General features: G+C 54.9%; 5 protein-coding genes across 5 annotated transcripts; 2 read left to right on the forward strand and 3 right to left on the reverse strand.

The window, feature by feature from the left end:
• Positions 1-1,895: 1,895 nt before the first annotated feature.
• Positions 1,896-3,633, forward strand: C8A04DRAFT_15131 (uncharacterized protein; the record flags this gene model as incomplete). Its single annotated transcript, XM_062778372.1, has 3 exons — positions 1,896-2,158; positions 2,216-2,604; positions 2,669-3,633. The coding sequence occupies 3 exons, from the start codon at positions 1,896-1,898 to the stop codon at positions 3,631-3,633; spliced, it is 1,617 nt and encodes a 538-aa protein (XP_062633580.1).
• Positions 3,634-4,999: 1,366 nt separating this feature from the next.
• On the reverse strand, positions 5,000-8,953 carry C8A04DRAFT_15154 (SNF2 family N-terminal domain-containing protein; the record flags this gene model as incomplete). The annotated part of the gene is made up of 3 exons (XM_062778376.1): positions 5,000-6,631; positions 6,682-8,350; positions 8,451-8,953. The coding sequence occupies 3 exons, from the start codon at positions 8,951-8,953 to the stop codon at positions 5,000-5,002; spliced, it is 3,804 nt and encodes a 1,267-aa protein (XP_062633581.1).
• A 1,331-nt stretch (positions 8,954-10,284) lies between these two features.
• Positions 10,285-12,761, reverse strand: C8A04DRAFT_32253 (alkaline-phosphatase-like protein; the record flags this gene model as incomplete). Its single annotated transcript, XM_062782027.1, has 2 exons — positions 10,285-10,868; positions 10,928-12,761. 2 exons carry the CDS (start codon positions 12,759-12,761, stop codon positions 10,285-10,287), a joined length of 2,418 nt encoding a protein of 805 aa, XP_062633582.1.
• A 627-nt stretch (positions 12,762-13,388) lies between these two features.
• On the reverse strand, positions 13,389-14,546 carry C8A04DRAFT_15130 (uncharacterized protein; the record flags this gene model as incomplete). Its single annotated transcript, XM_062778371.1, has 1 exon — positions 13,389-14,546. The coding sequence occupies one exon, from the start codon at positions 14,544-14,546 to the stop codon at positions 13,389-13,391; it is 1,158 nt and encodes a 385-aa protein (XP_062633583.1).
• Positions 14,547-15,742: 1,196 nt separating this feature from the next.
• C8A04DRAFT_32255 (ribosomal protein L14-domain-containing protein) lies at positions 15,743-16,286 on the forward strand (the record flags this gene model as incomplete). The annotated part of the gene is made up of 2 exons (XM_062782028.1): positions 15,743-15,856; positions 15,972-16,286. The coding sequence occupies 2 exons, from the start codon at positions 15,743-15,745 to the stop codon at positions 16,284-16,286; spliced, it is 429 nt and encodes a 142-aa protein (XP_062633584.1).
• Positions 16,287-16,294: the final 8 nt, after the last annotated feature.

A 16,294-nucleotide genomic window follows, 5' to 3' on the forward strand; every position in this document is an offset into this window, starting at 1 on the left:
AGCGATTTCGGCCGAGCCATTGGTAGGGTCGTTTAGTTTATTTCTTTTTCTCACATCATTTTCGCCAACAAAACTACCGTGCAGCATGATTCTCCAGAAAGAACGGGAAGCCAGCCAGCCCTACAGGAATCCCACAGGCTTGGTACCCTCCAGCCCAACCCCCATCATCGAGACGGGATGGCGGGGTTTGTTTGGGCTGAAAGAACAACACTGCATTCCTCAACTTCCTATTCGTCTGCCCTTTTCAGCAATGCGCCAGGGCGCCAAGGGCACCACCTTTTGCACTGACGATTTTCTTGATGTGAGGTGAAATCTCGAAATGGGTGCTCAGTAAGCGATTTTCAGCTTGGCGGTCGCCCGTCCATGCTAATGGATGGGAATGTGAGGAGAGACATGGCCGAGACATGGGACAGGGGTGGTGGCAAGGGTCCCGCCCGCCGAAACTGGGTGCCTGGTTTGGGTCGCATGCTGGGGCCATAACGGGCATTTGCTCGGCCTTGGGTGTGCGGGTGTTAGTGCGGTATCGCCCGCCAAGCATATGGCCGGCCCAAAAGGCGGGAAGGAACCAAGCTCAAAATTGACGCGAGTGATTTGCCCAATGCCCGAGGCGGGTGTGGCCGCAGTGCTGCCGTCCAATAACATAATTTTTCGGCTACAGCTTCTTGAATCGTCTGTCTTAATTTTTTTCGACCATGACTGGAAGTTGGGAATGGTGGCAGGTTTACACTACACTACACTACGCCTAACTTTGGTTTGTTGACGGCCGCGGCCACCCGAGGGGGCATAAAGTTCTCTCAGTGGAAATACGATCGTCGCTCCCTCCATAATTAATGGAGTGGGGCATGGGGATTTTCTCAACGGTCACTCCAAGTGGAAGCTTTCAGATGATGTAAGCGCTATAACTCTGTACTCGCTTCATCGGAGAGCCTCGGGCTGGCCTCGGGGATGTGAGGCACAGGAGGGAATTCGTTTCTTCTTCCATGGAGTATCCGCCAGAGAATCGAGCTGTGCCTTTTCAGAACAAGGTTTGTGGCTACCAGTGGGATCTCCTGGATCACAACAACACGAGCCTCGCTCCGAACGGCAACCACAAAGACTCCAGGTTGTCGCTTCTCCGCCGTCCACATGGCAGCCCCTGTCAGCAACAAATGTTACCCTCGCGAAGGGTTTGGAGTCTGGACTGGCGCCCTCGCAGGGGCCCGACCTGAACGTTAGCGGCGGGCATTTCCATACAGTTCAAATGAACAAGAGACCAGAAAGAGTGCTGCCCATTCTAGCTTAATTTGACCTAATGCGTACCAGCGCGGTTTGCTGTTCCGGCTGTGGTTTCCGAGCGCACCCACCACCCAGGTGGCCGACAGGAGTGCCACAACCAAGAGAGAGGGAGAAGCCGCAAAGTCGCATCGCCGACTAGGAGTCTTTTGACAAGCGCGCTTTCCATAGGTAGTTAGGTGTGAGCACCCGCACCTTCCCGCGGCGTGCGAGCTTCCTGCACCTTTACAGTCGTTTCATTCCTTCCTCTTTCCTTTCCATTCCTCCTACACGGTAGTCTTTTTTATCTTTACCTCACCCCTTGCTCTCCCCACGGTCAATCGCAGCGATCGCCGGAGTTCGCGCCGAAGCGACCGCCGCTTGGAGGTGGTTTCCCCAGCGTCAAGACAGCGGGGCCTAAAACCTCCCCTCGCCCGCCCTCTCTCGACATTACTCGTCCTTTTCCTCTCCCACCTGGCTTGTGGAACGGGAGAGCGAGTCCCGGCACGATCGGCGGCCCGGGCAACTAAACCCGGCTTTGCACCCGGGAAGTTCTCACTGTCAAGCTGCCGTCGAGCGGAAAGGGAAGACTCAGTGAGGTACGCGCGCCGGACGAAGAGCGAATCTGAGCTGGTTGGATGCCAATGGCGTCTTTCCTATCAGGCCTGCTCCTTCTTGGAGCCGCTGTCTCACCAGCGCGGGCATCCATGGCGGCCTGGTGGACAGATATCGGTCCCCAACTCCTGGTGTTGAATGAGACGACAAACCAGATCCGTTACAGCGCCTGCAACAGCCGGGCACAACCCCTATATTCCAACACTGATGGCCACGTGCTGTCGATCGCCTACAAGCCCAAACCGGGCACGCCGGTGACGGGCGTGGGATGGTGGAATGGGCGGTACACAGAGTATGTGCTTTCGTATCACGCTCGGGCATGAGTGTGTTTTGTTGACGACCGCTGTAGGGCCTCTATATCCTACATCAACGCCGACGGCAACATCGCCAACACCGACGTTATCTGCGACATGAACACCGGCCTGTTCAAGTCAAACGGCAACTGGATTATTAGCACCGATGCGCCTTCCGTCCACCCTAACACTGGCCTCGCTGCCCTTGTCCTCGGTGAGACGACTGGCTACCGCGTATACTACCACGACGATGACGGCGCCGTGAATGAGTTGCAGTACCTCGATAACACCTGGAGATATCGAGGCATCGTATCCCATGACATCAACAACTTGCCTGTGCTTGCTGCCGCCTTCAGTGGCGCGGACAACATCACTGTCGTCTCTCCCCGCGACGACCAAAACCTTGCTGCGGCTAGGTGGATGAGAGACCAGTCATGGAACAGGAGTACGCCACTGTTGTTCTTATTCTCCCATCTTGCTTGGTATCGTTTTTCTGACGTTTAGTCTAGCGACACTGCCTCATCCGCTCAAGGGCGGATTCGTGAATCAGGATGCTGCCAGGGACACCATCAGCATCGATCAGGCCGCACCGGCTAATTTCTCCCTAGACGCGTGGGACGGCAAGACCAAGGGCCTCGGAATCACCATCGATAGCGCCTACACACGCTCCATTTTTTACATCGGAAACGACAGCAGCCTCCACCAGGTAGCAAATCAGCACTATGTGTGGAGTCAACGAGCGAGCCAGTCCAACGCCTTTTGGCCCAAGGCTGATGATGTCAACGGCGATCTCGCTGCTACATACAACTTTGGGACTAGCGATGTGCGACTCTATTACACCGTCAATGGCCGGATCAGTGAAATCAGTTTTGAGAACGGCAACTGGGTCGCCTACTCAGCACTCCAAGCCCCGCCGCCGCAGCCGACCCAGACAGCGGTCCCCACCCCGACACCGTCAACACTTCAGACCGAATCGGATTCGGATGGCGGCCTCTCCACCGGCGCCAAGGCAGGTATCGGTGTTGGTGTTTCTCTTGGGGCCATTGCCTTGGGTGCCATTATCGCCGTTGTCGTCCTTGCACAGCGGAAGAAGCGGAGAGGCTTCGAAGTACCGCCAGAGGCAGATGAGGGCTCCACGACCCTCGGCCCTGATACTCCTGCGCCGTCGTACGGCTCCCCAGCCCTTGCGCGCGCCTCTGCTGCACAGTACGACCAATACGGATGGGATCAAAAAGGCTCACCCACACACCCCTACCCGCCGACCATGGACCAAGTATCACAGATCGACGGCACCAACCGCGTGGAGATGGACACCTCCATGCGATCCGAGATGGACACCACGATCAGACCAGAATTATACGTCCCGCCTCCGCAGCCGATCTACGAACTCCCACAAGGCTCGTATTCGCATGAGCTGGTGGCCGTGCACCCAGCGCCACCAGAAGCACACCAACCGCCACAGCAACAGCACTAGGTCGTCTTCTCCCGACGCGGCAGTAGAGCCAGCAACATTCGGGTTTAGTTATTGGGTTCGTTGTGCTTCTAAGACAGACAACAACAAGGCGTTAGATTTTCTTGGTTTTATTTTTTCCATACTGAGCTACGTGGAGCAAAATGTACTGTAAATACCCAGACCACACTACGCGAGTATCATCTCGTGATCTCCTTAATCTTGGTCGTTCTTGATCAATATACACACTCATTCACTTGTCCTTGTACGTTGCTTGATGAGTCGTAACCTCAGGGGGTTGCTGCGTGAAAAAAACCTTTACGTTACTCGGGCTATTCCAAGCTCCGCCGCAGCGGTTATCAGCAGAAAAGTTGTCCAGCCAAAAGAGTAAACAAAGTTACAGACAGACATGTCACGCAGCACGAGAATTGATTATCTTTTTTTATTTCTAGCATCAGCAGATAGCAAAGAATCTTTCCGTCTACCTGGTTTTGTCTGTCCGTTCTGTAATCTGACTGCCCCAACAATCGGTTGTTGCGCGCCAGAGACAAGTCGTCAAACTCGTCTAGTAACTGTCCCGTACATACAGACATGTACATGTACAAGCAAACGAAAGCCAAGTGTGATGGACCGCCTCTGTCTGCCCTCGCGAGATACTCCTCAAATTGCAGTTTCCGCTCCTCATGCGATGGTCATCAACGTGAAAAAGTAACAGCAACAACAACAACAACAACAACAACAACAACAACAACAACAACAAATGTCCATATCCATGACAGGCTCTTTTGTCTTTCACAAGCCAAGCCAAGCGGAGCTAAATCTTCCGTCTCGTACAGGACTGCATTTCATTTCATCGCGACGCATCACACCGATCTTCTTTCTTTCTTTCTTCCTTCGCACTCATCATTTCCATGGTATCAACCAACCAGCCCCTCCTTCAGCAGAATTCTATCCGTCCGAAAACAGCCCTTGTGATGATGACACCCAAAAAGAGGAGAAAAAAAAGACACAAGGTGGGATTGGGAACAACAAAACACCAAGCAGAAAAAAAAAGAAAAAAACATCATCAAAAATCGTTACCGGGAATGAAAACAAGAAAAGAATATACCGGTATGTACCTAGGACCGCGAGGTCTCTCCGTTTTCCATGACAGTGCGAAGGTAATGGTGCAAAGCAAGCCAGCAAGTGGCACAGATGAAGGGAAAAAGAAGAGAGAAGGAGAAAAAAACCGCCTGAACCGTCTCATAAGTCGCCAATTCCAGCTGGGGCGGGGAATCCAGCGTGGATTCCGCTTGGGGATCATCAAGTGCAATACGAAAGAAAAATGGCCCGAAACAAGGGGGGACGAGAAAGGAAAAAAGAAGGGAAAGGACAATATACTGTTCTGTATTTATTGCCTCGAGCCCACACCAAACAGGTAAGCTAGCTCCTGGTTGCTGAGCCGGCCCAAGCTTTGGCTCTGGCCCTCGTCTAGAGCGGCCTCGACCAATTTGCGCTTGTTCTCCTGTAGTAGTAAGATGCGGTCCTCAACCGTCTCCTTGACTAGGATACGATGCACCTGGACCTCGCGCTGCTGGCCGATGCGATGAGCGCGGTCGACAGCCTGCGCCTCGATGAACGGATTCCAGAATGGGTCGCAGATGATGATGCGGCTGGCGATAGTGAGGTTGAGGCCGGCGTTTCCGGCGCGGAGGGACACCAGCATGACTGTGTTCCTCGGGTTTTCGATAAAGTCCTGGACCGACTCATCGCGCTGGTTGCGCGACATCTTGCCGGTGTAACGGCAGTAGCGCAGGTTCAGCTTGTACTTAATCTGGCACTCGATCAAGTCGAGAAGCGCAGTCCACTGGGAGAAAATGATGGTCTTCTCGCCGGTCTCTTGAATCTTTTCGAGAAGCTCGATGACCTGAGTGACTTTGGCCGAGTCCAGCCAGTTGTCGCGTAGGTAATGCATGTACCGCCGGCGGGCCGCCTTGTTGCGGTCAGACTCATTGCGGAGCTGGGCGAGCATGTGAGGCTGGATCTCTTCCTTTGTTTTGGCCTTCTTTTTCCCTTCCGCCTTGCTGCTCTGTCCCTTGTCAAGAGCCTTCTTGGCTTTCTTGGCCTCCTTCTTTGCTTTGGATTTCTCAAGCTTCTTAAAAGCTCGAGCTGCGGCGTCCAGTTCCCGGTCAAGGTCGGCGCTATCACTAGTATCGCCATCACCAGCATTATCTGGAACGACAAACCCCGCAAGGTTTCCAAACTTGTCCGCGTCAGACTCATCCTCACTATCCGAAGAGTAATCGTCGGAATCCTCCGAGTCGGAAACCTCCTCGCGAGCCTCGACAAGAGCGGCAGCTTCCTCGGGGGGTAGAGCTTCGGGGGCGTGTACTTTGCGGAAAGCGGTAAGAGTGATGACTTTTGTCGGCTGGATTGGCTCGCGGCACTGTGGACACTTGGCTGTCCGACCCTCATCACCGTTCCGAAGGTTGTCTTGAGCGTTATTCTCAGTGAGCGACGCAAAACACTCCGCACAGGTGTCGTGCCCGCAAGGAATGATGAGGAGCGGATCATCGACGCCGTCGTAGCAGATGGGGCATTCGAAAGCCTCAATGGCCTTAATGCGTGGAATGGCTGATGCCTTCAGCTCCTTGGCTAGCGCTAACATGTCGACGTCGGAAACAGCGACACCGGAAGCCTCAAATTCCGTCAAGTGCGGGTGGCAGCATGCTTGACGAAGACGCAGCAGGAGAACGAGAATGTTGGAGTAATTCTTGCCGATCGTCCCTGCGCGGAGGAACTTGTTGAACTGGACCTGCGATCGTGACTCTAGATCCTCGTAAAACTGGCGCTCGTCGTCGGAAAACACGACATGTTCCGAATTTTCTTTTTTGTCAGGTAGTGTCAGGATGGGTTTGCCGTCGATCATCGAGTTCTTCATGCGCCTCAACATCATGGCCTTTAGAATAGCTTGGAGCTGACGCATGGCATTATCACGCGTGTAATCCGAAACGGTACTCTTCGCATTGAGTCCTTTGAAGGCCTGCGGGAGGTTAGAAACGGAAGAACCGCGGGACGGGGCGCTCAACTTACCTGTTGGAAAGTCTTGAAATCATTATACGGCCGAATCCTCAAGAACCGGATCAGTGGGTACAATTCCGTCACACCATTCATCATCGGGGTGCCAGTAAGGCACCACCGGTAGGTGGCGTTGATTTTGTGCACAGCCTTGGAGCCTTGTGTGTCCTTGTTCTTGATGCACTGGGCCTCATCAAGAATGACGCGATAGAACCTGCTTTTTGGGTGAAGCAGGGGGCATTTCTTGGCTAACTCCATGTCGTCTTCCTCGCGGTATCTATCGGATGCTTGCCGTGCTTCAACGTGTTGGGAGTACCGTTTCCACTCGGCTGCCACTGACCCGTACGTGGTAAGAACCACATCGTACCTCTTCAATTCCGAGTAAGGCCGCTTTTTGGAGTGCAGAAGGAAGACACTCAACTTGTGCGCGGCCTTGACCTTCTTTCTCACCTCTGATTCCCATTGTTTGATGAGAGCCACGGGCCCGATGATTAGATTGGTCCTGACGTTATCAGGGGGCGGCCGGGAGACCATCAAAGCCAGAGTGGAAATTGTCTTGCCGAGGCCCATGTCATCAGCCAAGATTCCACCCTTGTTGGTGCCTTCCTCCATATCCGTCATCCATTTCAGTGCGAGTTGTTGATGGGGGTAGAGGGGGTATTTCATGGCGTCGGGAGTTTCGCCTCGTTCCTCCTCTGGCAAATCCATATCCGGCCGGATGTTCGACAACAATTGTTGAATGTCTTCATCCGTCTTCCTAGGGTCATTGTAATAATCATCAAGGAAATTGGTGATTCGTTCGTTCAACGGGTTCCCGTTGCTATCCAGCATCCGGTTGAAGTCATACCCGTTGACACGGTTGATGGTGGCAGCAAGCCCCCCTGGCGGAGGTAGTGATGGCGGACCCGACAAGGAGTGGTAAGAACCATTGAGCATATAACCCGGGCGTCCAGCCGGGCTTTCTGGGAGTCTGCCGGGCGCATGCATGAGCTGGCTGATAGGACCAGCTGGTGGCCAAACTGCCCCTTCCTGACGAGCGATCGAGGATTGTCGGGCCAGTTCGATGGCGGGAATGCCCGTTCCCGGGTTACGCGGAAACGGAGGCAGCGCGGTGGGCGTGGAAGCCGTTGGAGGAGGAAGATGGGCGAAGGTCGACGAAAAGGAAGGGAGTGAAGGGAGCGAAGGAAGTGATGGCCTGAAGGATTGAGGGTTCGTGCCGAGGCTTGGCCGCGAACTGCTGGGCCTGTACAGGTCGTCGCCCTCCTCGTCCGAATCCACGAACACACCAGGGATCCGAAGACTATGATCTGTGGGCTCGGATTTGACTTTAGAAGTACCCCAGTAGTCACCCCCGTTGCTATGGTTGGCGGGATTGTTTGCTGTCCTGTTGGCTAGGTTATGGGGTCTTGTTGCTAATGTCAGGCCCGGCTCAGGCTTCACTTGAGTCGTATGGCCGGCAGGCCACGGCGAAGGAGAGGACCTCCCCAGAATCCGGTTGAAGGCATTGGTTTGGTTGGGTCGTGATGGCACGCCGAAAGCTGGCCCGCTTACAGGCGACGAAGAGGATTCATGAAAGTTTCTTGCGAAAGCAGCATCCCTATCCGTTTCCGCCTTGATTCGGCTCGCGCGCTCTTCAGCTTTTCTCTGTCGTTGGATAGTGGAACGCCAAGCGGCATCGTCATCCCTATGTCAAGTGGTTAGCATCCTTTGTGTCGGGCAATAGTCGTCGCTGGGAAATCCTGAGGCTGTCTACTATCGGCGGAGGTTGGGCCCATGCTGCTTACCCAGTTAAGTCGATAATTTGAGATAGGTCATCGTCGCTGAACGTGCCAAACTCGGACTTCCTGAAGGCCCTCGACGCAGGACTTGGGGTAGTTCTCCTGGATTTCGGGATGCTCTGGTCCGACGAGCCAACATCGAGATGCGAGTTTTCCAAAGGACGCTTCCGCCCCGATGTTCCCAGGCTCAGACCGCTTTGATTTGCCGGGGTTGAGCTTCCCGAATATCCGTTGGTGACAGATGTGGATGCATTCGTGGGTCGGTCATTGCGCCGTACCAACTTGCTAACCTCAGCGAGCTGGCGCTTGAGGTCCCCGATCGTAGCCTCCGCCTCTGCAATCTCCTCCTCTGCACTTGCTCCTGGGAGATCTCGCAGACTCGCTAGTACGGCTTGCTGGATGCTCAGTTCTTCTGAAAGTTGCTCGAAACGTGCTTGCGGGTCGTCGAAGGGATCATCGGCGGCCGACGGCCCCGCCGAGGCCGAATAGTCGTTAATCGTAGGGTCCATCGCCTGGTTTCATGCTAGGACTCCCAAGGTTGCCGGTAATAAATCCAGTTGCCAATCGCCAAAGGAGAAGAGGTGGAGGAATCGAAGGGGAAAGAGAAATGGTCCTGTTTTAATACCCAAAGGGTTTTTGCAGTTGTTCGAGGTAGTATCCGCTGAGCGGCGCTGCTGACCGAATCGCAGGTGACGTGTTGAAAGAAGCAGAAACCGCAAGGCTGAGACTCGGACGGAAGGATTGCACAAGATCCCAATTGGGGCTTCCACTACACTACCTCTGCAGGTCCTTCGGTTGGATGGCAGATGGAGAGAAAAGTACCCCACCAGGTAGGTGTTGAAACAATGTAAATTTTGAAGGAAGTCACCACCACCACGCCGTTGTGGGGAATTGCTGAACGAGCATAGGCGGAGGGGCCGTTTTCTCGCGGCTGGTGGCCTCAGGAAGTCAAAGAAAGGAGGTCGTCGCGTTGGCGCGCCCGGGCTGTGTGTGGTTGAGGAAAGAAAGAAAGATGGAAGGTGCGCGCCTGTAAACCAAAGCAAGCACTCAGCCCCGCCGAGGAGAGGCCAACAATCGCTGCTGATCGCCAACTAGATGTGGGCAAACCATTCGCTCGGGCCGGGATTTCAGGAACCCAGAAGGTACATTGTTTGACAGCGGTAAGTCCTGCGTTGGCAGATGTACATAGTATGCAGGTAAACCCCCTGGGAATTGTTGCCTTTCACGTTCCCGAGTTTCTGGTTCAACCGGGCGCTCGGCATTGCATTCTGGGGCGGTCCAAAAAATCACCAATCGCCAATTCTGCACCAATCGCGTCCCTGCCGTCCCCCACTGCTGAAAGAGCGCGCCTTGACACGCTGGACTGGAAAGGCACGCGTCAGTTTTAGTTAGGCTCCACTCGCGCTAGGCGGGAAGCTCGATGTCCTCGCGGAGATTCTTGGCGTTCTCCAGGTGTAGAAATTTGCCCCTTGTTGATCAGGCCCTGAGTCTCTCTGCGACATAATTACCACATTTGGGCCTGAGGGGTTTCGAAAGGCATTTAATGTGAACAGTGTATTACGAATGCCAATTGCAAGCTCTCTACCACCAGTCACATGTTACCCCCAGACTCCAACGCTTGCCATCCATACCCCAAAAGCAAATGCCAACGCCTGCAGTCAAGTAATAGTGTGTGGCCAAAGAAAAAGTTCCCAAGGATTGCCCCCAACGCCGCTCGGCATACAGCCACTTGAAACAATGAAAGGGAAAAGTATTTCGAACAGATATAGCAGCCCAAACGTGGCCGAGACTTCAGAAGAAACACGAAAATGAGCAAGACTGCCACGAGGATACCGAGTTATCAAGGAGGGACATCCCCTTCATTGTTCTCGCCCGCTTCTTTGTTGGAACCGGTAATTTTATCCCACCAGTGGCTGACCTTGCCGGTGAACCAATCCCAGAATCCCTCGACCGAGGACTCAACGTCATCAACGACCGAGGAATCTTCGTCATCGTCACCGTCGCTATCGCCACCGTTGTCGCTGCTATCATTACTGTCCCCTGATCCGTTTTGATGAGATGGCTTCTCAGTGGGCTTGTCGACGCCGACCGTTGGGGCAGCTTGCACAGCGCTGTCTGTTGAAGACACGGGGTCCACCACCACAGGTTTCGTTGGTTTTACGAGTTCTGTTGGTTTTACAGGCTTTGTCGCCTTCACAAACTCCGTTGGCTGTACATGTTCTGTCAGCTTCACAGATTTTGTTGGCTTCGGCAGGGTAGTCGTCGAAAGGGTGTGGGTTGTCGGATCAGCTGGGGTCTCAATGCCGCTAGCACCCGGGTCATCGTGCAGCCCGATCGGCTTCAGGGGCAGCCGAAGGGTCCCGTTGTTTGCGACTGGCGTGATACCAACAGAGTCGCACAGCATGTTGTACACCTCGATATTTTCTGGCTTCGGTCAGTCACGGGACTCTTACGGGCCAGAAGGCGCAGCGGGTGGGACTTACGAAAGGCTTCGATCTTGCTGTTCGGCTGATGCGGGAAAGCGGGGCCCCGGGCAATAAAGATCGCCCTCATCAAGGGGTGCTCATGATCATAGCCGTGGATACCCATAGGGTGGTAGACTACCCCCTTGGCCTGCGCCTCTTTCAGATTCATCTCCTTCATGTTGACAAGCGCCCAGCCCGCCTTGGGAAATATCCAGAGCGGTGCGATGCGCTCGTTTTTAGAGAAATGGTATCGCTCCGGCATGTTAGCGTCGCGGAGGTAGACTTCGAGATTGGGGTTCCCCTTTGTCTTGGCGACTATTCCCTGGTAGATGTTTTGGAGATCATCGGGGTTCTTGGGTCGTAATCCGATGAGCGGCCAACCATCTGTGTGCTCAATCTTGCTGGTGTCAACAAGGTCTTCAAGCTGAACCACCCGAGAAATGTCCGTCGTTGCCATGCCATGGTCAGATACCACGATGATGTTGACGATATCCGCCAGGTTCCGGTTCTCTAGCCCCTTGAACAGGTCGTCAAGCATTTTATCCACCGTCTGAATGGTGGAGCGGATTTCGGTGCTGTTCGGGCCGTACTTGTGCCCGTCAGCGTCAACATTCGGCACATAGGCTGCAATGATCTGTGGGCGGTCGGCATCGGGCATATCCAAGAACTCCAGCACCCTGTCCACCTTCTTAGACAGCATCTCTTTCCCATTGTACTTGTCCAGGTACGTAGGCTCAACACCAAGAATGTGGGCTTCGCTTCCCGGCCACATGTGTATCGCAGTCTTCAGGCCTTGTTTCTGTGCCGTAACCCAGAATGGCTCTCCGCTCCACCACTTCGGGTCCATGCTACGAGCAGGGTCCGTGTAGTAGAACTCCTCCTTCAGCGTGGGGTCCCAAAAACTGTTACCCACAACACCGTGTGACTCGGGGTAGAGGCCTGTGGCGATCGTGTAGTGGTTGGGGAATGTGACGCTCGGAAAGGAGGGACGCATGTACAAGGGTGAGACCCCTTCCTTCACGAGCGCGTTGAGCCTCGGTGTGAGCCCCCTGTTCAAAAAGTCCGCTCGGAAGCCGTCTAAGCTGATGATGAGTGTCGTCGGTGCGAACATGGCGGTCCCATTGCTGACGAGCGTCTGGCTGGAGTGTGCACTCTTCTGCTCAAGCGAGAGCTTCCACGCCACCAAAACCAAGATGGCAAAAGCAACCCCGATGATGGCGTACAGCAGCACCCAACGGCGGCAGTTGCGTTTCCGCTTCACCTTGGTATCGGTAACATGCAGCAGGCGTTTCCTATCGACCTCCTCGCTATCGTCTCGTTCGCTGCTATCGCCGGTCGAGCTGCCGTCCTTCATCCCGCCCTCCTCCATCTCATACATCAGCTCGCCATCCTCGCCGTGCTCGGCCTCAGCCAGCAGTCTGTCCCGTTTCCACTGTCTCCGCTGCCGCCGTGCCCTCCTCTTCTCCGTTCCAAGATCCTCTCTCGACTCCCCAGCGTGTAACGATATAGACGGGCTTCGGGATGGTGACCGCGACGGGGACGCATCACTCAGTCGGCGAGCCAAAAAGTTGATTGGATTCGGTATCGGCAGGCCGGAGCCCCGGCGCTGTTGTTCCTGCTTCTTCCGGGTCTCGGTCACAAGCTGGTCCAGTTCTTCTTCCTCCATCAATACCAGCCGGTCGTGCGCGCGCAGCTCTCGGCTGTTTCGGGCGCGCAACTGGCGCTCGTCATCATCGCTATCGGTATCCTGGTCGCTGCGGATAGATACGGCGTCGGCGTCGTAATCAGAGGGCGAAAGGAGTGAGGGGTCGCGGCCGCCAACGGCAGCGGTGTTTAAAGAGTGGAGTGGCATTGTGAGCCGTGTCGTTGAATTCCCATTTGTATTGACGGGTATTGCTTCGGGCCACGCAGGGGCGCCAACGTTTAATCAACCATAGCAAAAGATCGCAAGGACATCGAGGTTTTGAGAAGGGGACGTTTTTTCGGGCAACTTGATGAGAAGTTGGGATTGCAAGGCCACCCCGGCTCAATCAAGGATATGAGCGAAGTGCTGATTGGTGCACAGGCTGGTTGGTTCCATCTCAAGGAAACGTCAGGGGTCCTTGAATCCCGTTTTGGCGAGGAGCGTAATGTCACGAAATTGTGGATTTCCAAGCAAGCATCAACTTCATCTCACATCTCCCCAGGTTTCACTTCTTACTCGACCATGTTTGAGTCTCGATTCTCGAGTCAAGGGACAACTCATGATGCATGCTATTATAAATGCAACGCGGCGCTAATACTCGCATTGGACCAGTTGATGGCCTCGACCTCTATCCCCGGCCCAGCAAGCCGAACCTAAATCATGGCTAACGTTATTGCTCACGCCCGAAATGCCTCCCACTCACGTTATCGACTTCATTGTGTCGAGACCGATTCGGCCAATTCGACCCTAACCCCAGCCCTTGATCCGCCACCTTCCCCTAACCTTCCGCTCCTTTCAACACCAGCAATACGCATCATTCCGCTCCCACTTCACCCCCATCACCCCTTGCCCCTCCTTCCACCTCAGCATCGGCACCAGCCCCTCGACCCGTTCCTCAAACACCACTTTCACGCCGTGCGGTTGTGCGTTGCCCGTCCATTTGCACCCAGATCGCACCTCTTCTTCCGGGTTCCAGACCACCACCTTGCTCAACCCCCATCGGCGTGCTTCATCCACAGCTGCCCCGAGCAGCGCCGCGATCGCCACGACCCGCTCCTCGGCCGAGGCACCCCCGTTGTCTAGGCCCGCCCGCGCGATGCGCAGGACCCGTAACCGTTTGTTGCGCCAGTCGTGCGACCAGTAAATCCAAGCGGAGCGGGCGGGTGTGATGGCACCAATAGCGAGCGCGGGATTGGCGATGGCACCGTTGGCGGTGTTAAGGTTGAGAATCTTGCGGGCGTCAAATTCTGCCCGGGCCAGGTGCCATGTGATTTGGGCGTGCGTCGGGAGCACAGCGATATAAGTCTTGTTGCAAAGCGGGAGGGCGTCGAAGGCTTTTGTAAGGTGATCACAGTCTTGCGCGCAGAGTTCCGGAAGATCCGAGGTCCGCAAGGAATGAGTTTCGGAGGCCGTGAGGGAACTGCTCCGAGATCTGGACGCCGCCGATGGAGGCGATGGGAGGATGGTGAGGGTCGCCTGTCGACTCGCGAACGGGGCCCAGCCTAAGCCGGTATAGTAACTTCGCCCACTGTCGCTGTACAACACGCTGAAGTCGCCGTCGGTATCCATCTGCTCCTTTACCCGGCGCAAGAGAAAGGCCGCCATACCTTGTCTCCGGTACGATGGGTTCGTGTAGGCATTGGTGACCGAGTATCCGCAGCCCTTGCGGGCTGGGCGCCCTTGACTGTCAGCAATGAGCACCGGCTTGCGAGTCGTTTCGCAGCTGGCGATGATTTGTTTCGGGTACCCTTTAAGGAAGAGAACCCAGTACTGGCATCCACCATCGCGGTTGAGCTCATGGTTCGCCATGTGCCGTTCCCGTTCTATGTAATCATCAGCGGAAATGGGGTCCGCCCAGCTTTTGGCGCAAAGGGTCCAGGAGACCTCTCGCTGCTCCGGGGTGGCCTCCCCAAATTCAATATCCGTTGCCGTAAGACCCAGAGGCTGTGCCATTTTGCCGGTTCTGACTGTCGTACTCTTGAGACTTCCTTTCTCGGCTCGTCGGGCTTCAACAGGAAACACCTTCGTACCGCTCCGGTTTTAATTTGCGGTAGCGCGGCGATTTTCTTTGACGTTGGACCTAAGAAAAACGTTAGAGTCGAGGAGAGTGCTGGAAATGAGCCAGGACGCTCAAATGCCGTTTAAAATGCCTCGGGTTTAAAGGTATTGTAGCACGCTTTCATCACAGGTACAACGTTGGGTGTACTTACCTTGAGGGTGCAAGATGCGGGTGTGGGGTTGAATTCTTGTACCCACACGGGACGAGACGAGTGGAAGGCGGACCCTGACAACAGATACGGTGGTCTTGAATGGAAACTGTCCAGAAAAAATTCCGGAAATGGTCAGGTAACATAACAGATTTGTGGTTCTACACTCGAGGGCCTTGATACAGTATTGTCGATAAAGCTCCAGGTTCAACGGCAATGAAAAATCCCCTCATGAGGGAATGCTCCCCCCAGGCGCGGCATTTTTACACCTTCCCTTATCGTTGGTGGTTTGCCCGGGAACGATACGCTCTGCTTTGCTTCTTAAGTAATCCTTCCGACCTATGGTAACTGAATACCTGGAAAGAGGGGGGGCAGCGGGAGCCTTCATGTCGTCAGGTAAAGACCAATGGTGCGGAATAGAAACGAAGGAGAGGAATTTGAGGGCCTGGTTGCGTTAGCGCGAGGTTCTTTAGTCTAAGATCCCAGGATGTTGAATCAAGCGATTCAATCAACTCCAGACCATGGTGTCAGTCAGAAAAACCAAGAGTTGACGAATGAAGTTCTTGCCAAGACCGGCGAAATCGTTGAGGCGGGAACGGCCAACGCGCCACATTGTCAAGGGCAGGTCCGCTTGGCGTGTGGCTGGTGCCAGCGTGGATCGGAATCGGCACCAACTGTTCCGCAAATTTTGGTCGAGCCCTGCCAATTCCTCAGTGCGCACAAAATCTAGTCCGGGATATCGGCGAACGACATCGACACGATTCTTTGACGGCCGAGGAACAGCATCAAAGGTACGCCACAATCCCATAACCACCCCCTTGTAACTATCATCAACACTTTTTCCGTTTCTACTACTTTTGCGCGCTTTTCACCACTTCCATCTCTGCGCATCTCCCCGGCATCTACCCGCTAACACGACGCAACATCAGAACGCCGACCAAAATGGCATCGATCGATATCGGAGCGACCAGCTGGCGTCGTGTCGAGGTTGGGCGCGTGCTCAAGCTCGAGAACGGCAGCCTAGCCACCATTGTCGAGATCATCGACCACAAGCGCGTACGTGGAGATCCCCCCGAAACCCCCAATGGCAGCCGACGATAGCAGGACGGTCACACATTTAGACACGGAACTGGAGCTGGAGAATGAAAGCTAAAACTTGACCGGGATTTAGGCTCTCGTTGACGGCCCCTCCGACGATGAAAAGCTTGCCACCCCCCGCGGCATCGTTTCCTTCTCTCGCGCTCTCCTCACCCCAATCGTCGTCGAGAAGCTCCCCCGTGGCGCGCGCTCCACGACCGTGAAGAAGGCGTGGGAGGCGTCTGGAGTGGACGCCAAGTGGAAGGAAAGCAACTGGGCCAAGAAGCAGCTCCAGCAGGAGCGCCGCCAGTCGCTCACCGACTTCGACCGGTTCAAGGTTTTGCGGTTGAAGAAGCAGAGGCGCTTTGAGGAGCGCAAGGCTCTCGCCAAGGTTAGGGCTGCGGCGTAAAGCCGGGT

The sequence above is a fragment of the Dichotomopilus funicola genome, assembly GCF_033296635.1.
Source record: "Dichotomopilus funicola strain CBS 141.50 unplaced genomic scaffold C8A04scaffold_84, whole genome shotgun sequence".
NCBI lineage: Eukaryota > Fungi > Ascomycota > Sordariomycetes > Sordariales > Chaetomiaceae > Dichotomopilus > Dichotomopilus funicola.